The 19,828-nt window shown below is 46.9% G+C and overlaps 1 protein-coding gene across 5 annotated transcripts; it reads right to left on the bottom strand.

Moving 5' to 3' along the window:
- Window positions 1–6,081: 6,081 nt before the first annotated feature.
- Window positions 6,082–19,622, bottom strand: Tnfaip3 (TNF alpha induced protein 3). 5 transcript variants are annotated; one of them, XM_032894941.1, is made up of 9 exons: window positions 19,377–19,622; window positions 15,760–16,069; window positions 11,923–12,113; window positions 11,005–11,152; window positions 10,683–10,853; window positions 9,197–9,377; window positions 8,116–8,996; window positions 7,237–7,418; window positions 6,082–6,659 (listed from the first exon to the last, which is right to left on the bottom strand). In XM_032894941.1, exons 2-9 carry the CDS (start codon window positions 16,052–16,054, stop codon window positions 6,375–6,377), a joined length of 2,334 nt encoding a protein of 777 aa, XP_032750832.1. In that variant the 5' UTR covers window positions 16,055–16,069; window positions 19,377–19,622; the 3' UTR covers window positions 6,082–6,374. The 5 variants fall into 5 exon arrangements, with proteins under 5 accessions (XP_032750832.1, XP_032750833.1, XP_032750834.1 ...); XM_032894942.1 differs by lacking the exon at window positions 19,377–19,622 and adding an exon at window positions 18,623–18,786; XM_032894943.1 differs by lacking the exon at window positions 19,377–19,622 and adding an exon at window positions 16,491–16,517.
- Between the last annotated feature and the right edge of the window lie 206 nt (window positions 19,623–19,828).

Genomic DNA, 19,828 nt, shown 5'->3' with positions numbered 1-19,828 from the left:
AAGATAAAACTAAAAAGCTGTCCACTGATCTCCACATATACACTGGTAGCACGTGTGTGAATCACCCTTTACTCACAGGACAATTTGTGTATACACACACACACACACACACACACACACAGAAACACACACACAAAGTTTTAAATATTTTTACAATGGTGTGTGTGTGTGTGTGTGTGTGTGTGTGTGTGTGTGTGGCTATGTGTGTGGGTGTCTATGTATGTGTGACTATGTCTGTGTGTCTGTGTGTGTGTTCATGTGTCACTGGCAGCCAGAAGAGGGCACCAATTTCTTGGAGCTGAGTTGAGAGCCACCACTATGGGTGTTGGGAAATAAACCTGAGTCTGCAAGGACTCTTAACTGTTAAGTCATGTGCCCAGCTGCTGCTTGGGTAATATTTAAGGAAACTGAAAAAAAAAATCTGGTTTCCAGGTAGTAAACCATTGGCTTAACACATGGGGGAGGCCCAATCCTCAAGACCAGGGAAAACAAATATGGTTTCCAAGTTTAAGCATGCGCACCACAGAGGGGCTCTTAGGTGAAACTCTGCCCCTGAGTGAATGAACACGGAGGTCACTGGCTTGCCTGAGCAGAGCCATTCACAATTACTCCCGTGACAGTGACTGTTCATATGACAGGGACCCACGGTTAATGCTGAGAAACACAGAGCAGCAGTGACAGCCTGCCTATCGGTCACCAGCACAATATAATTTATCTCACGCTTTTAAGGACAAAGGATGAGTTTAAAGATGTCCCGTTTTCTCCTTACAGCACTTAGTGTGGATACACGCCCCTGTGCTTTAGGCATTTCGGTGAGGCCAGCCCGTAGTCTTAGCTGAAGGAAAATATGAGCAGGCAAAGTCACAGTAAGTAAGAGAGGGCTGAAAAGAGGAAGGAGGAAATAAGAGGACAGAAGAACACGCCAGCTCAGGTCCAGGATGGAGGACAGAGATGGGTTTGAGATCCACTCCACAGGTGTCGGATGTGGGAGTCGTGGGAAATACAAACGTGGCTAGGAAGAGGATGGTACCGCATCGAGCATGGAGGAAAACCAAGCGTTGAGCATTGCGAGCTTTATCTGGGCAGCAGGGCTACCCTGTATTGTACGAAGATGGGATTTGGCAGCAGTGGGGGTGAACTGGGAACTAAAGAAACAATGCATCTAAAAAGGTCAGGGGTCCCCACTTTAAAATAAAAATAAATGTACCCATAACACGAAATGGTGAACCACACAACCCCCGTACCCCCAGAGGTTCACCCACTTCAGATGGAAGCCCTCCTCTAACCCAGTCCTTGGTGCCCTTCTAAACCCTCTCTATTCCCCTGTCTGGATGCCATCCTCTGAGTCAGAGGTTAATTATGTCACTTCCTACTTTAGAAATCCTGGTGAGTTATGGTCAGATGCCAATGTTCATCATGCTGACTGAAGAATTGTAATTTATCATGCACAGTGAGAGATAGGAGAAAGAATAGAGGAGAAGGGAGAGAGTCCTTTTGAGAGTTTATGATCTCCTGGGTAAGTATTCACACTGAGCAGATGGGATGGGCTGCAACAGGAGACCCATTACCATCACTGAGCCACAAATAGCAAGTGTAGAAGAAAAGGCTCAAACTAACTATGTTACAAGGAATTGAGGATTCAGATCCAGGGTATTCTGTAGAATAAATATCAAAGGCCGGGTCCGGTGGTGGCACATACCTGTAATAGCACTTGGAAGACTGGGTCAGGAAAACAGCCATGAGTTCAAGGCCAGCTTTGTCAGTATTAAGCTTACTAGTGCTACATAAGCAAGACCCTGTCTCAAAAACATAACACAAAACAAAAACAGAACAAACACAAGCCTCGAGCATGCCAATCATTCTAACGAATTGATCATATGTAAAGAGAGAATCTTAGAAAAGACTGAAAGAGCTTGAAGGGCTTAAGACCCCATATGTACAACAATGCCAAGCAACCAGAGCTTCCAGGGACTAAGCCACCTACCCAAAGACTATACATGGACTGACCCTGGACTCTGACCTCATAGGTAGCAATGAATATCCTGAGTAAGAGCACCAGTGGAAGGGGAAGCCTTGGTTCTGCAAGACTGAACCCCCAGTGAATGGGTTTGTTGGGGGGAGGGTGGTAATGGGAGGAGGATGGGGAGGGGAACACCCATATAGAAGGGGAGAGGGAAGGGTTAGGGGGATGTTGACCCGGAAACGAGGAAAGGGAATAACAATCGAAATGTAAATAAGAAATACACACGTTAATAAAGATAAAAAAATAATCAGAAGTAGTAAGACTTTATGCCGTGGATAACTTGAAAATTAAAATCCAGCAATCGAGCTTATAATGACATATCTTGATTGACGAAACAGGATGGCGGTACCATAAAATTATATCACATAGTACTGGGGCAGCCACATTTGTTTCTGTGAGAACACTCCGGCAGTCACAGAATGCTGAAACCAGTCAGTGACACAGTTCTCAGATTACGCTTCTCAAACACACCCATTATACCCAGACCTCCTATGGATTGGATCACAAGGAAATGTAAAGTAATTAAGCTAGAGCTGTAAAGGTGGTGATGTTGGAGCACATTTTTATGAATCTGAGATACACACCGAAATGCCTGTGAGTGTGATGTCATATAACTGGGGTCGGCCTTTAAGCAGTCCATCAATTAATCTGGAGCATAAGAAACAAATGTAACAAAATGTTGCTGCATGGGAGCTCACTAATCTTTCGTTTTTTATAATTTTTCACGAGCTAAAAGTGTTTTCAGGGTTTTTCAAAGTTACGGTTCTGAAATCTGGAGGGTGGGCAGAATTACTTCACGAGCTCAAGCATTGACTCTAACTCAGTCTCCCATGGATGATACATTTGGAGCGGGTGAGAGTCTGGGCCACACTCCATGGCTCCTGCTTTATAAACTCTCTCCCTAAGTAGGATAAAGAAATAAAAATTAGTCTTCAAGGCAAATCAAAATATATGCTACAATCTTACCCCAACTTTGTGTCTTGGAGCTAGCCGTAAAGAAATGGTCTGACTTTCCTTGCTTGCTATTAGATACTTTTCTTACAACTGTGACCAAGTATCCAACAGGAAGCAACGTAAGGACTGGAGGGTTTATTTCGGCTTACAGTCTGAAGGGATACAGTCTACCTGGCGGGGAAGCCACAGTGGTGGAAGCATGAGGCAGCTGGTCACACTCAGTCCGCAGTAGGAAAGCAAAAGAGACGAGTGTGGGGCTCAGGTCGCATTCCCCTTTTGACTCAGTTCGGGACCTTAGTCCACGGATACCTCACCTACATTTAGTTAACTCAATCTAGAAACTCCCTCCCTCACAGGCATGATGAGACATTTGTCTCCTAAATAATTCGAGAGCCTAGTAAGTTGACAGTGTGAAGTACCACGACCTCATCTTTAATAGTGTCCTGCTCCTCTGTACCTGCAAAGAAAGAACGCTGTTCTGAAGTAAAGACTATCATAGATACACAGACGCTTCCGGGTCTTTCCACAACATCTGTTAATATTAGATCAGATTCGTTTTGTTCTACCATAGGTCTTCATGATTGTCCTTGCTCTCATTGTGCCTATGTAGTGAAGCGTCCATTAAAAACCTGGAGGACAGGTTTCAAAATGCTTCCCTAAAGTTAGATGCATGGGGGTGCCTGGAAGGTGATTGGCCCAGAGAGGGCCTGAATGCTCTACACTAGGAACTTAGCTATGTGTTGCCATTTATCTATACCCATTGTAATATTCTTTATAAGAAAGGGTCAAATACACTTCTCTGACATCTAGGACCACTGAGTAAAATTAGTCAAATCTGACGAGAGTGGTGTCTACAGACCGTTATTTCTGCTGGTCAGTTATAAAAAAAGAATGGTTAAAAAACCACCTGGGGCTTGACATTGACATGTAGTGTGGAGGGAACGGAGCCCTGAACGTCAGTAATCTGATAGTGTCTTTAGATGCTGTCAGTACTGAGCTAAAGGCCTCTACTGCAGAATTACGCTCTCGTTACCTGGTGGGGAGATCGTCCAACCTTTATGGATGATCACAGAACCCTGGGCTAGCAATTACTGTGTAAGAGATAAGCAGAGGAAAATGCTTCCTTTTCCCACTGGGTTCATGTCTCTCCCTCCTAAATGCCCCAGCAGGAGTCGCTAGAGACCTCGTATGATCTCTGGAGAGGTGTAGAGGGAAAAGCTTTCCCACATCCATCTGGCTTCCGTGTCATTGATATTAAACCCAAGGACTGTGCTTGAGTACATACATGGCCTTATTCTCATGCACTGATTCATGTGTGTGTGCGTGCACACATTCCTGTATGTGCATACATGTGCAACTATATGCATGCGTCTGGCTTGTATATAGGTGATGCGGGTTGAACTCAGTGCCCCATGCTTATGTAACAAGCACTTACGGACTGAGCCGTCTCCCCAAACCCCTGATTATTTTTCAGAAGCTATCATCCTTTCCATGGATAAGAGGCCCACCCATGGGCCTCAAAATCTTCACATTTGAGCCCATTTTCTTCCAACAACTCATTAACAGAAGGCATTGGAATTTGTTCTTAAATAATTTATTCTTTTAATATTGACTTTTGTGAAGTTACAGTTCAAGGTAATCTGAAGTCCGAAAAAGGTAGACCCCATACTTTGAAAGACAACTGTGCAAATTTCACATACTTTCTATAATAAGTATAAATAATTTCATGATTTCACATTAACAATGAAAATATCAAATAAACACAAAATAATAGGCTATTAACTCTGAAAGAACTAGATGAAGATGCATTGTATTTGACATCTTTGGGGAAGAAGGACAAAGATGTACGTCAGGGAAGGACACGCAGCAGATGTGAAGAGAAAAGGCTAGGTAGAGCTCGACATCACAAGTATCGTCAGGTGCTGGGCCAGACCCCAGATGTCAGCCTTGACCCCTGCACAGCTGCATTTCCCTCCTGCACAAGTCCAAAGCACACAGAGAAGCTGCGAGCCAATGGTAGAAACCTCCTCATCCTCATGGCTACTGGCTTTGCTGTCTCAATGTTCCGATCCGGTACCCAAGGGGCACAGCATTTACATTTAAGTAAGCAAAGGTCGTGAAAGGACACATATTTCTGCGTCCTGTCCCACTGTCACCTCACTCCATTCCTATTTTTCTTCAAAGAGGTAGGATACTTAGAAACATCTATGGAAGACAGAACGTTTTCTTCTTGTGCAGCCGGGGAGTCATAAGAAGCATCAGATGCTACAGGCTTTATTCAGAAAGCAACCCCTTCTGTCCTAGGGAGGCAACAAGTAGAGAGAGGACAGTCACCCCACCACACTCTGGGGCCAGGAACTCGCCAGGTTCCCGGGACATGGTGGAAAGCAACTATGTTATTTCAAGAGAATACTGTGGAAGGGACTCTTCATTTAAATAATTCTGAAGTTCAAAATAAATAAGGCAGAATGAAGACTCCCTTTAAGAAGGCAGCTTGTTGAATTCACATAACAAGCTGCCAGGGGCAACCTGACAACAACCAGAAAATAGGTTATTATTATTCAGTCTACCTCTAGGGCACCATTTCAATGTCTTAAAACTCCCTCATACATAACATAAGGGTATATTACATTTGTACACACTCTGATACACCTCAGTCCAAACTACTCTCTTCGGACTGGAGGACAGCAATGGCCGACGCTGGTTTGCCGTCCCACTAAGACGGTCTACTGTCTAGAAGGTGCGTACAGTCAAGAGCAGCTCGTGTGTCTCCATGTGCACATGTCTCATTTCAGCAGCAGCCTCAGGATCACAGTCTGTGTGTGGCTCTGTTTTTCCTGCAGAACCTTGGGGGCCATGTTGGCAGGTAGGGAAGCCCAGGGGCCACAGATGCGCTCTGCCGACGTCCGTTTTCCCTGAGCTTCCCCTAGCATCTTGCGGAGGAGGGCCTCGGTGCTCTGGAATTTAGCGTTGGCTCTCCGAGAAAAGCTTCCAGGGGACAGCAGGATAGTCCCAGTCTCCAGCCCACCTTCCTTTCTTCCTGTTTCCTGGCAGCCAGGCTCAGGAACCACTGCCAGTCTTCGCATGCATTCCCTATCTGAAGATCTCCCCAGCCTCCTGGTAGATGGAGCCGCGACAGCTTCAGACTGAACCCGACCTCATGCACTGCCGGTAACCAGGTCTACTCTCAGCCCACCAGGACGCAGTCTTGGTTACCAACCGGACGGCCGTGGCCATGATGAGGGAAGAGCTTATCTGGTCTACTTTGCTCAAAGACACTTGAAGCCACTGTCCCAGGGCCCACCCTTCCCGTGGCACTCAGGGGTCTGGACCACAGCACCACTCTGGCTGGCAGTTTGAGGCCCCCTTCTTCCGGGACCAGTCAATGTGTTCGCACTTAGCCGTACATCTGCTTGAACTGGTAGCACTCATTGCAGTAACCATTACACTTGGCATTGCCAAAGTGATCGCAAGCAGGGGCCCGGCAGCGCTGTTTAGGGGGCTCTTCAGGAGTGGGCTCACCCCGGTGGGCAAAAGAAGCTATTCGCTGGCTTAGGTGCTGGCACTCCATACAGAGTTCCTCACTGCGACAAGCCAGGATGTTCTTGCAAGAGGCCCGGGCACACTTCGGCCTGGAGGCTCCCTGTGTGGTTCGAGGCATTTCTCTACGCTGGCTTGATCTCTGAGTGGGAAGAGAGAGAGAGAGAGAGAAACGTGTTACATTTCTCAGGAGACCAGAGGGACTTCAAATTAACAGGGTGGATTCTACGGAGTGTTCGATCTGCCTGAGTGGGAGAAGTGTATGTGTAACTGAGGACCGCCAATCCCAGGAGAAGCCGACCGCCTGGTTCTGTCCGAGGGAACATTTTTGTCTGTCTGGTTTTTTGTTTGTTTGTTGTTTGTGTTTTCCCCTGACATGCCAGTAAATGGAAGCAGCCTCCGTGTTCGGGATAAAGGACTGTTTGAGAAGTCTGCTTCTCCTTCATTTCTAACATGTCCCTCCCTGATCACTCTGGCTTTCGGGATGCTTGCAGGAGGTTTCAGTCTACGGCCGACTACACTGGCTTTTCAGAATAAATTCTAAGTGTACTTAGGCCATGCAATATTTCCACCCCGGGAGCCAATGAAATGTGGTTGGCTTTTCCAAGCCCTCTTCCGGCAGACTTTTCAAAGAGGCCCTTTGTCATAAGGAGACAGCCTATCTGTCATGGATGAAGGACCTGGATACCAGAGGGGTCAAGCTCCACCAAATGTCTCACCAGTTGTTCTTCAGGCCTTTTGGCTTCATGAAATCTCTGGTTCTGAGCTTCAATGAAACACTTCTGACAGTACCCTTCAAACATGGTGCTTCCCAGGGTGCCACACTCCCTGCCCAGGCACGGGATGTTGTTCTGGAATCTGGGGCTTGAGGAAGCTGCTTTCCCGGAGGCGGTGACAGACTCTACAAAAGAGTAGGTGCTATTCAGTATCACATCCGGGTTACGGTGCACACACACAGAGAGATGTTAGAGAAGAAATGGATCCCAGCCTAGGTTCGCACAACTTTTAAGCAGGTGCTTAAGACCAAACTTACGTCAGCGAACATCTTTGGATCTACTGATATTAATTTAACTTTGAATACGGATCACCGATCAGTCAAAGACCAAACAGCAGACACGAGCTGTTTACCAGTCCTTAAGCCACAAATGTTTTCCTGGCATCCGTAAATACTTCCTGTTCTCTATTAGCTATCTTTAGACCATCTCACCAACATCGCTGAAGTCTAAACTCTCCATGGATGGCAGATACTCAATAGCCTTATTAAAATCAGCCCACAGTTTGGTGTGGCAGTACATGTAGAAATCCCAGCACTCAGGGGTCAGAAGCATAAAGATTGCCAGGGCTCTGAGGCCACCCTGGGCTACATAATGGGTTCATCTTGGGCTAGCATGAACTACATCTCTAGGATACTTTTAATTTAGAGTATGTGGTAACTAGAGCTGCTGTAATGAGATGGTGTTTACTGCTTTCAGGTACAAAAGCAGAGCAATGACAACTGTCCCCAGGCACAAACCAACTGCTGACGTAGACTACTTTCTTGACACTCAGGGCCCTTTCTAGACAGTAGCTACTGCAATGGGCAATCTGATTTCACTCACGTTTATTTTCTCTGTATTCGATGAAACATAGCGTGCAAAAGCCCTTGTTTTCCGGAGTCCCAAAATACATGCAGCCAGCTTTTCTGCACTTGCTTGTCCCAGTTCTGTCTGCTGGAGTCCGTGATGTCTGGGAAAGGTAGCCAGAGGGGACGGCATTTCCAGTTCGGTGGCAAGAGTGTGGGGTGAGACTTTGGATGAGTTGTGAGGGGTCAGACTTGGAGCGCTGGTGACAGGAGGGAGGGACACTGGAAGTGAGGCTGGAGGTGGGCTCTGCCGTAGTCCTTTTGAAACAGGTACTACAGATGCCGTTAAACGTCCGAGTGACATCCTGAAGGCAGGCTTGGCACTTACCGGGGTCCGCGGTGTGGCTGGCGCTCATCTGCCGCGCGTTGTGACAACGCTCACAGAATCCGTTGTGTTGCACGTTCAGCGTGAAAGGGCACCCTGGGCTCCTGCACTTCATTGCAGTGGTCTCACTGAACAGGAAAAGGCTGGGGGCCGTGGGTGGGGCCGAATGGGGGCCTCCAGCTGTTTCCTCGGGGTTCCAGTTCGAGGAGCCAAGTCCCACCGCTGGGAGTCCTCCCTCAGGGCCCAGCTTCGAGTTCAGCTTTGGGAGTTTGCTCTGGTTCTTTTGACGCCTCTCCGAGCACTCGTGGCATAAAGGCTGAGTGTTGACGGACATGAAGAAAGGACAGTTGGGCGTCTCACATTTTATATCCATGAGTGATAGCTGGGGTGTGGAAGCCTCCAAAGGGTTCTGCGCATGCGCCCCTCTCCTGCCCTGATCGCTGTTTTCCTGCCACTTCTTGTATTCGTGCTGAACAAGCTCGAAGTAGTCGTCTACCAGATTTATTTCTTTGGGTAGGTTAGCTTCATCTAACCTAGAGGGCAAACAGGGAAATAAGTGAATCCAAGGAACACAAGACCTTATACCATTAGCTCCTAGACCACATTTCCATAATGCGGTCCAGGGCCATGACTTCACAGTCAGCACCAAAATGCAGGCTTGTGACAGGACAAGTCCAGGGCACATCCTGTCATGCCCTCCCGTCAAGAAGGTACAACAAAGGAGACTGCTTACTTGGCAGCATTGATCAGGTGAGTCGTGCCGTGGTCCCAGCCTTGCACCGGGATCTCCAGCACCATCAAGTACTCCTTGAGAAGCTTTTCCTTCATCTCATGTTCAGGGTCTGTCAAAAAGTGAACCTTCAAGTCTTCAAACCTACCCCGCTCTCTGTTAACAAGTGGAACAGCTCGAATTTCTGAAGGAAGAAAAAAAAATAGGAGGTGAGTAAAACACGACCCCGCTAAAGGACGAAGGTGCAGATGAGGTCGTAAAATGATTCAAATTTAAAGATACAAAGGCATAGAAGTGTAGAAAAGCATCTTCCAGCCACACTTAAGCCCAAACCAAAAAAAATGTGAGAAACACTTTGTTTCCAGGGAGGTCACAGAACGCCAAGGGACCCAAGGCTCACAGACTGCTTTTCAGCAAAGACTTCATTTGTGGTCTCGCATTCTTATTGTAGCCAAAAGGCTGAGAAGCGGTTTTTAGTTTTTGCTTAGAATACAGAGGTTCTGTACTTTTTTCTGTGCCTTTACAAATAGACACACAAATGCTCTTTGGCTGTAATTGAGCTTCTCTCCCTGTCCTTCCTGCTGCCCCATCTTTCAACATCGTCTGCCTTCTACTTCCATATGTCTTACCCTGCACCCTTTAAAAAGAAACCCAGATTCCATATATGAGACAAAAAAGTGTTGCTATTCTGACTCTGTATTATTTGTTTAACATGATTATCTCCTGCTCTATCTTTTTTTTCCCTGCAAATGACGAAATCCTCTTTTTCCCCATGGCTGAATAAAACTCCGCTGTGTATATTATCAAGCCTTCTCCATCCATCCGTCTGTTGATGGTCATCTGAGCTGACTGGTTAAATTCTCATGCCTCCCTGCCCGACCCGAGTAAGAACCTTGACTTTGTCAATGTCAAACTAAGCGTGTCACTTCACCTTTCCGAGTCTCCATGGCTTCATCAATAAAATAAGACAACCCCTGCCAACCTCCCAAGGACACTGTGAGAACGGGATGAAACAGTGTTGCCTAGCAACTGCTCAACTATACATTAAGGAAGGTATTATAATAACAGCTAAACATCTCCTGGCTCTGTGTACCTTAATTGGGTCATGCAGTAACAATAACAGGGTGGAAGTATGCACACGTGCCTGTCCAACCTATGTTTGCCAAGCTGAATGTACTTCCTAGGTCACACCAAAGATGGGGAAATACTACGCTTACTGCTGTTGATTCACTGTGCCAACATGGGTGACTCTGATCAGAAAAATCCCAACTCTATGAACCTGACAGCTTGGGAGCGCTTAGATTTCTAACTAGGGATCTGAAATGATATTGAGTGCAAGCATCTCGCAGAAGGGATATCTAATCCTCTGTAACGAGGGACAAAATAACAAACTGAAACAAAACAGTTTCAACTGGGAAAAAAACAAGAGAGCAAGGCCTGGAACTCCGGGATCCAACAAGGTCACGAATAGGAACTGATGTTTTCTTACCAGGGCCACTGTCCTTCAGGGTCACCAGGGGTACAAAGTGCTGACTGTCGTAGCCAAGGACAATGGGATATCTGTAACATTCCTGCGCAGGCCAGTGGAGAGGCAGGTAGATCCCACCCACTTTCAAAGGAGCAAAATTGGAACCTGATTCCAAACTTCTTAGCATTTTGTCTGTTGATAGGAAGAGAAAACAAGGTAAGACCCCTGGGTGACTTCTGTAAAGCTCCCACCACTGTCAGCTGACAGCCACAGGGACCACCCCGGTTTATCCTCAGAGCTAAAGTGCACCTGGGGAACCAAGAAACTCTCGGAAGCACCCCACCTGAGATGACAATGATGGGTCTTCTGAGGATGTTGCTGAGGACAAATATGTGGATTTCTTCCAGGGAATTGTACTGAAGTCCACTCCGGGCTGCTGGTGTGTCTGCTGAGGCCATTTTGACCAAGTTGTCCCATTCGTCATTCCAGTTCTAGTGGGGAGAGAGTATGAGAGGAATGGATTAACGATTCCCTTAGAGGCCACTCTGCATCTGTCTGCTTAAGAACCTCTGTTCATGCTCATTCAAATGTTCATCCTCTCCCCAATTGTGGTTTGGTTCCTTTACTCTTTTCCCACTGCAGGGCAAGTTCAAAACTGATGGGAGATACAGACAGCATTTGCTTCCATAAAAATTCCCCACTGGGGGTGCTGAGGAGAGCTCAGTTGGAGGAGTGCTTGCCTAACTTGGGTTTGATCCCCCACAGAAAACCACACGGTGTGAGCCTGCAATCCTAGCAGTGTGGCAGTGGAGGCAGAAAGGCCATTTTCTGCTACCCAGCAGGTTCAAAGCCTGTCCGAGCTACGTGATTCCCTAGCTCAAAAACAAACAAACAAGACACAAGATACTGAAGCTCTGCTTCAATCCTTTTAGAACCCTTCCCCAGCTTGTGCTTGAAGATTATGATGTACATTCTTCCCTGATCTGGTTGGCTCAGCTAAGCCAGGAGACTCAGGGAAGTGCTCAAGAAAAGGTTGGAAGACAAAGAAATGCATGCCGAGGGACCTGCTGCTGAGACTTAGCCCAGAGCGTGGCTAAAGCCTGGGGTTAATCCCACAGAATGTTCTTGGTGTTTTCCACTGAGTGGGCAATGCTTAGATCGACTCATATGACTTAGTAAGTCATATGTTCCTCAGGGAACAGGGACTGGCCACGAGTAGCCTCTGTCTGTCAGAGGACTGCCGCGTGGAAGCAAAACATACCCGAGTGTCGTAGCAAAGTCCCGTCTCCACAAACTCCTGAGATTTCAGCGATTCCAGCTGCCAGCGGAACTTAAAATTCCGAGTGTCTGTCTCCTTAAGGGTGCTGCAGAGGGCCTTCCTCAGGACCAAGTCAGTATCCTGGACACCCCACATATACTGACAGGCTGCATGCATGAGGCAGTTTCCATCACCTGAGGACAGAAGGGAGCCGTGAAGAGCAAAGTTAAGCAGCGCAAAGGGAATGCCCTTCTAAGGTTTTCAGGGTAACTGGAGACCACTGCTGGGGACTGTACGGATGGATTTTAACCAAGGGCCAACTGATAACATTCTCTACAGAGGCTTTCCATTCTTCTGTGTAATGCATGGTGCCAACAGTGGGAGGTGCCAAACGACCTCCATTGTAGCACAGCTCTGCACCTAACCGGTCTGTATGACTGTGGGAACACTCTTGAAAGTCTCTTCTTGTCTACTTCGTCCTTCCTTCCTAGTAATCTTTTGACTAGGCCTTGACATTACTACTCTCTAGTTCTAAGGAGGTTTTCAGTCCAGGGCAACACACACACACACACACACACACACACACACACACACACACACACCACACACACACCAGGAAGCCACTGTGGGTCGGCCTAGAGAGGGTTGGTCTGGCTATGACTCAGTGGTAAATGACTTAGCCATTCCACTTTAGCTGCGGGGACCTGGGATTTTCCTCTCCTAGCTTATAAAGTAGGAACGGCAGCAGCACATAATGCAGGCCCTGCCCCATCCTCTAGTGAATTATGACAGCCTGCTTGTAAGCGACTGTGAAGCCCTTTTAAAAAAAAAATTAAAAGGCCAACTGGGCCTGGTTGTGCATGCTTGCAATTCTAGCATTTGGGAGGCTGAAGCAGGAGGATCAGAAGGTCATCCCTTAGCTACAGAGTGAGCTCACGATTAGCTTGGACTACGTGAGAACCTGTCTCAGTCAGTCAGTCAGTCAGTCAGTCAGTCAGCCAGCCAGTTGTCAGTTGTCTGTCAGTCAACCAATCAGCAAGCAATTCAAAAAAAAATAAAAGTTTGAAAGTTGCTGACATTTAAAATAACTCGGCGTTTGAGGCTGGCATTTTGTGAAAAAGGCAAGTCTAATTTTCTCTCACTCATTCCTTACTTTTCCAGGAAGGGAGTCACAATTCAGCTGACTGTCCTTCCAGTTGGGACTTTTATTGTTTTCAGTTCTGGATATTGAACCCAGGGCCTGGGGAATGCTAGGCCAGGGCTCTACCAGGCATCTACATCCAGTCCAGACTGTATTCCTTCCCGTGCCCCAAATCGTAAACATTTGGGGGGAATCATTTAATACGTAAACATTTGGGGGGAATCATTTAATACAAAACTAGTTGATTCTTCACTCTCCTTTGGTAAGCACTACATAATTTTAATTTTTAGGAAGACTGAAGAGTGCACACATGCACGCGTGTGTGTGTTTAATATTACTCTGTCAGTAAAGCGATACAGCTATTTGAAATTCCATCAGATTCTAACTCTAGTGAAATTGTAAACAACCTGTCGAATACATATCCAGGGCCACTATTCCTTCAGTGTGCATGCCTCAAACCATTCCCCAAACTAATGGACAGAAAAGATCACTTAGAGCCTAGTGTCTAGGCCGACGTGTGGCAAGGACTGCATTCTGTTGAAATTTCCCCTTTGCAAAATCTAGAGCAAAGATAAGGCTTTTTTTTTTTCTTCTCTTCTTCTTCTTGGGCTTACTTTCAGTTCTTTATTGAGATGCACCCGTGTAAAATTCCCTAAGTAACATGTGGAATTCCCCAGTGCGAAGATATTTGACTAGCAATTGAGCAACAACAGTTGTTGGACGTTTTGTTCTGGTGTGTAGACATTTAAACTGTGAACTGCACCCTGGACTTTCCAAGTGGGCGTGGTCAGGATGAGCTGGAACCGGGCTACTCACTATACAAGTGAGATTGCCGCGGCCAATAGACACTGGGATTTTCATGAAGTTTCAATTTTATGCCACCTACTCCCTTCCTCATTCACCACAGTCTCATATCCCCAAACTGCAGACTTGTGAATTGCCCCCTCCCCAAACAGACCTGCCTTTGAAGAAAACCTCCTGGAGGGGAGGGCTTTTTAAAAGGAAAGGAAAGATGCTAATAATAAGCAAATGGACAGAGAGCCACTTGTTTCCCCCCACCTCCTCCTCCTCCTTTAAAACACTTTGTTTTCCATAACTTCTCTTCAAAGCAGAGAGATTAGGATTCTTGGGACCCAGCTTGTTACCAAAATACCTTTTCCACTTTTCTTTGTAACGTGAATCCTTGCTGATTTAAATGGCAAAAGAAGTGTTTGGCATTTACATTGTATTTTTTTTCCTTACAGGAAATTAGCTATTTCCTCTGTTAAGGAAATACTATGTAACATTTGCTAATTCTGTGAGTGGCAAATAAAATAAGGCTTTTCTTCTCTCTACACCATTTCTAATTCTATCAACTCCATCTCTCCTTTTGTAACAAAATGGGACGTGGTAAAAAACCACAGACTGTCAGGTACATAAGCCCCTCGATGACAAGTTAATATGATTATCTACTTCTAGGCATCACTTGACTTAATGCCAAGAACAATGTAGATAATCACTGTCTCCAGTTTTCTTTCCACTCTATTTCTAAGAGTCTAAGCTTCATAAATATAGGGAAGATGTGGAGGGATACAAGAGTCCCCGGAATCAAAACAAACAAAACCCCACATCCACCCATCCCTAGTTACTCAAGTCAAGAATAGCCGAACTTAATGTACCAATTAAGTTATTAAGCTAACGTTTCTAGCACCATCACTGCCAACAAGAAGATGAGATGGTGCTCTTACCTACAGTGTAAGTATTTAACTGATCTCACGCACTCCCTCGTCTTACAATGATAAATGTCAGCATCGTCAAACGCACAATTCTGTAACTGCACGAAACAATATTACTGGACGTTTCTGCCAATATTCTTCTTACTCAAAGGACATGTTTTTAAGAAGTTGGAATAGAAAAAATGGTTGCCAGTGGTAAAGTCCTCTACGTAACCCAAGGCAGAATCTGGCTACTTTAGACAATAGGTGGAGGTGGCCCTTAATGACAACATAATTGTCTGCTTCTGGACTTCACTTGATCTGATTGGCCAAGAATAGCGCAGAAAGGCTGTGCCTCACTTGCTGAGGCAACAGAACCTAGGTAAGGGGTGCAGAGACTGTGCAGAGCATCTCCTGTCCTGAACTTGCTTCTTAACCTAGAAAATTCCATCAACGCAGGAAGAGCAAGAACATCACTGCGTTTTCCTAATGGCAGCAGCAAACAGATGTGACCCTGCTTTCCAGTGTTCTGTTTGCCTTCTGAGCTTGAAACCTTTTAAATCCTTCCCATTCTGGCCAGTCGAAGGGCACTTTATAGACGATTCAACCGACGTAAGCATTAGGAAGATTAATCCCCCAACTGGGGCATTCGGTTTAGAAATGCATTCCACAAGCCTTGCTGCCCTCTGTACCCAAACACACACGCACTGAGGCACTTAGAAAACACCTTAAATACAACTATCCAACAGCTGGCTGCAAGCGGTTCACACTTGCTGACCCAGCACTCAATGATGGAAGCGGAAAGATTCCAAGTTCAAAAGCAGCCTGGGCTACACCATGAAATTCTGCCTCATTACGACAGCGGACTCGCCAGACACACTTACAGCCACCATTCATCCCTTAAGAGAGTTTCTATAGGCGCCTGATTAGCTCCATTAAAAAGCATGACCAGAAGCAGTCTCCGTGGTTAGCAGGAGGGTACCGGAGGGAAAGAGCAAGGCTTACCGTTGGTTTTCAGAGCCACGAGCTTCCTGACTTCACGACACCAGTTGAGCTTCTTCTGGCTTTCCAGAGAAGCCTGGACGCTTCTGTCAATAAGTGCTTTGTGGATGATCTCTCGGAACTGTGGGCAAAACTGACATGTTCTGAACATCTCCAGTGTGTACCGGTGCATGGTTTTAAAATGGTGGATGATCCCGTTGCTAGGCTTGAAAATGTCTTCTGGGGTTCTCTCTCGTATCTTCACCGCTTTTCTCATATTGCTCAAATACAAAGCCTGAGGAAGAAGTTGTTCAGCCATGGTCCTCGACAAGGCCTGAAGAGGAAGGGGAAAAGCCCATTCCGTTAGCCTGCCTTTTACACTGCTCCCATATACCTGCCGGCAGGAAACCCCAGTGTTTGATCTTGTCATTACTCTAATCTGTAGGTAAAAGATCTTAGTCACCTCGACTCCCAGGATACTAGCTGGCCCTGAAGATTAACTCACACTGGACTGTTTTAAGTTACATCACTTTTAAAGATTAGTCTAAACAAGAGAAGGAAGGCGGAGCGTGGGTACTGAGGAGGAGGGGAATAACCCATGCTTTCAGTAATGCTTGTCAGTGATCCAAGTCTGTCTCTCAGCGACAGGTACTGCTCCACACAGCCAGCCTCACATCCCTCTGATGTCACTCATCAGAGTCCCAAGTCTGGGCTCACTGAAGACCCCCACCATTCAACCCTCCCTCTTGACTCACGTCTAGATTCAGGTCATTCGAACATCCCCTTTCTCGATGCTGCAAAGGCAGCAAGTAGTTTTGGAAATCCCGTGTGGCATCTAGCTGCTTGCTTGGTATTTCCTCTTTCTTATTGACCCCAAAGACATGTATAAATGCTCGGTTTATGATATTTATCAAGAGCCGACGCCAAATTGTTTTATAACCAACAACGGAAAAACAAAAACAAAAACAAAAACAAAAACGAAGCTGATTTCTGGCCAGATGCTTCACAATCTTAAAAGCAAATAAACGTCAGCTGGATTTCAGAACCTTGCCACTGAACCTCACAGCGTGAGGGATAATAAGGTATATCACACCTCCCAGAGAGGTGGGGGGAAACAGACACCAGCGAGCTCTATGACTTTAACTCAACTAGACCAACTTTTATTTATGGCTGCCCTTCCAGATCCCAATGCTCAGAGACCTCAACACCCTCCTTCCTTTACCATAAAGCAATCAAAGGTAGAGGAAATGAAACAGGAAACGAACAGGAAGTATTAGAGTGGGGTACCACTCAGGACGAAGGGTGGCCATATGACCACCCAAGCCAATTAATTATGCACGAATGTAGACTGATGATGCAGAGAGACCAATGTGGATCAATGGCCATCCAGTTCTGCTTCACTGTCCCCACAGACCCTCCTTGGGCACTTGACCACACATCCTAATTTCCTAGAAGACAGCAATGATATAGAGCACCTAGGAAATTTCTCAGCGAAGCTTAATACCACTCCGGCGCCATACTATCCTCCAATGCAAACTCACCAGGTTAAAATAAAAACAGTGTTAAGACTATGCAAGAGGGAAAAGAAATCATAAGTTCTTGTTCCCTGCTTGGAAGGGAGGGGCTGCTACTGGGAATTTGCATTGGGATGCTGAGGCCTGGAAGTTATTCTCTGTGCCTGATGACAGTTGTGCCTCGCAAGTAGAATTAGGCAGAAACATAGACAGAATGGGACAAAACTACCACACATACATCTCCTTGGTAATATAGCATGGTCTCTCTCACAATGTCATCACCCCATCCATGAATGGATGCATGCAAGCAACAAGGCTGGACCACCTATTTAAGGCCAACCCTTGTGCCTGATGCTATAGCTAAAAATGTATGATTTCACTCCTAGCCTTGACATCTGTCAGACAACCCCTGCAACTAAGGCAGTGACGGTCAGACCCAACTCAGGTCCAGCAGACGTAAGGACGCAACTCTGCTCATAAGCCAAGTCTTCCTATTCCCCATCTCAATCCCTCGCTGGTCTCCTGATAGCAACCCTGGCGTACAGCATTTGCAGCTCTCAGAAACAGGCAAGGAGAAGTTTTGCATTAGTGAGCTGCACCTTGTTCTATTTTTATGGCTATTCTATTTGGCTCTTCTGGACCTCAAGAACTTTTAGCATAGATCTAAAAGTGGCGGGGGCTCTAAGCCATATGTAAGACATGGAAAGGTCAGTATCTGTCAGCCCACTAAGACTCCGTTCATGGACTCTGCCTTGCACTGCGTGCAAAAGTGCCTATTTAAGACAGAGCTTAAACCTCCCTCTGCCCAAGTTTCCAGTTCTTGGACTTCCCCACATTTAGAGAATAAAGTTTCCTGACATATCATTGTAATGTTTAATGGGTAAAAAAAAACCTAAAGCACTACCCTTAACTTTTAAAAATATATTTGTTACCTCACTCCCTTACAGATAAATTTCCCAATTTTTGTCATAGGATCAATAAAGTTCTTCAGAACTTACTCACCCAAGTCTTTCCCCCACTTTTATTTTTCCACTCTGAACAGATTTTTTTTTTTTTTTTTTTTTTTTTCTCGAGTTGTGGAAACTTCTGTATTATTTATAAACAGATACCTCGGGCAATTGTTGGGAAGTACCCCTCCAAAAATCTATACAACGAACTGCAAAAGATCCAAGTAGCATATCAGACCACAAGAATGAGACCTGATCAACCGATAATAATCTGCTCAATAATCTAGGACATCAGCGTATGGAAGGCTAAGGAACAATAATCAGTTCCAAACGGTGCCCCCCACTTGACCAGACTAGCTTTCCAAAGAAAGATGAGAGACCAGGAGAACTGAAAACAAAGCATGCTCCAGAAAGAGCTCTTAATACCTCAGCTTTCCTGAGAGGCCAGGTGGCAGGATGTGGAACGAAGGACCCGGACTGACAAGTCACAGTCTGAGTGTGGAGTCAAGGCTGCAGTAGGGAGTCTTACATGCCACCAAACGTGGAGTCCCCAGCAAGCAGGCCAGAGAATCATTTCTGCATGCATACTCTTATACCGGAGCAGCTAGGGACTTAGTGGCAATCTCAAAGCACGCCCCTCCCCTCCACCTCCCTCCCCGCAACCCTCCTCCCACATTGATCACTAAAAAGTTGGCTGGCTGAAGCCTCCAAGTTGGATTTGGTGGCCTTTGAGAAAACCAGCCCCTGTTGGGCTAGTAATGCACAATATGGGAAGAAAACCCCAGCGCGACTCTGCAAGGTCTACGTGCCTATGAACATGCTGCACTTGATTTCCAAAGGGGGGGCTGGAAGGGTGGGTACACCCACGACCACACGACCTAGGGACCCGAAGGGTGACTATTCATCAGCCAGCTGCAGCTCATGTCACCCTGCAGGATCGGAAAGGAATAGCTAGCTAACCAGACGGCTGGAGAAACTTAGGGCTGTCAACCTAAACACTTGGCACCCGGACCTCAACTCTGGCCAACAATACCCTCACCCCAGAACTCCTGCAAAGCCAGAGCAAGGCAGCTCCATACTGAGCTGGCCGTGCACCCTGAATCTGGCTGGCACTGCACCCCTCTGGCCGTGCACCCCCCGTATCCTGCTAGCCTTGCACCCCAGCCGGAGCACTGCTCACCTCCTGGGGCCGCACGGAGCCTTCGCAGAGCCCAAGTGGCCGATCAGCGGTCACTGGCGCAAGCCGTAGCCCGGGGTCGTGGTTCGGGTCGTGGTGGGGGTCGGGCCCAGGCGGAGCCCCATGGACGCCCGGTCGGGCTCTCTGGTTGGGGGTGTGCACGTCTCTCGGCGGCCTGGCTCACCGCTCCGCCTCCGGCTCCGAAGGCTGCAGACTGGGCAGTTCCCTTTTTTTGCCTTTCAGTTGTATGCTTCGCCACAGGGGGATTTCCGAGGGACTTTCCAGTCACGTGACTCCCGCATGGCGAGCGGCCGGCCAGCAGAGGGCGCTCGAGGCCGTCCCCGCCCCGCCCGGAGAAACTCCTAGGTCCGGCCCCGGGGTGTCCCCGCGTGAGTCACCTGGGCATTTCGGAAGCTGCCTTCCACGTCACATCCATGTGGAAATAGTGGTGATGG

The sequence above is a fragment of the Rattus rattus genome, chromosome 2 (genome assembly GCF_011064425.1).
Source record: "Rattus rattus isolate New Zealand chromosome 2, Rrattus_CSIRO_v1, whole genome shotgun sequence".
NCBI lineage: Eukaryota > Metazoa > Chordata > Mammalia > Rodentia > Muridae > Rattus > Rattus rattus.
Note: the sequence above shows the minus strand (reverse complement) of the source record. Positions and strands in the feature narration are given on the sequence as shown.

What these genes read in the sequence shown, in the direction of transcription:
- Tnfaip3 (XM_032894940.1), bottom strand. Translation starts at nt 16,165, where the DNA reads ATGACAAGATCAAACACTGGGGTTTCCTGCCGGCAGGTATATGGGAGC. An exon ending in ACCCATCATTGTCATCTCAG is followed by an intron (nt 10,854 to 11,004) that starts GTGGGGTGCTTC and finishes TCCTATCAACAG; the next exon opens with ACAAAATGCTAAGAAGTTTG. An exon ending in CACCTGATCAATGCTGCCAA is followed by an intron (nt 8,997 to 9,196) that starts GTAAGCAGTCTC and finishes TTTGCCCTCTAG; the next exon opens with GTTAGATGAAGCTAACCTAC.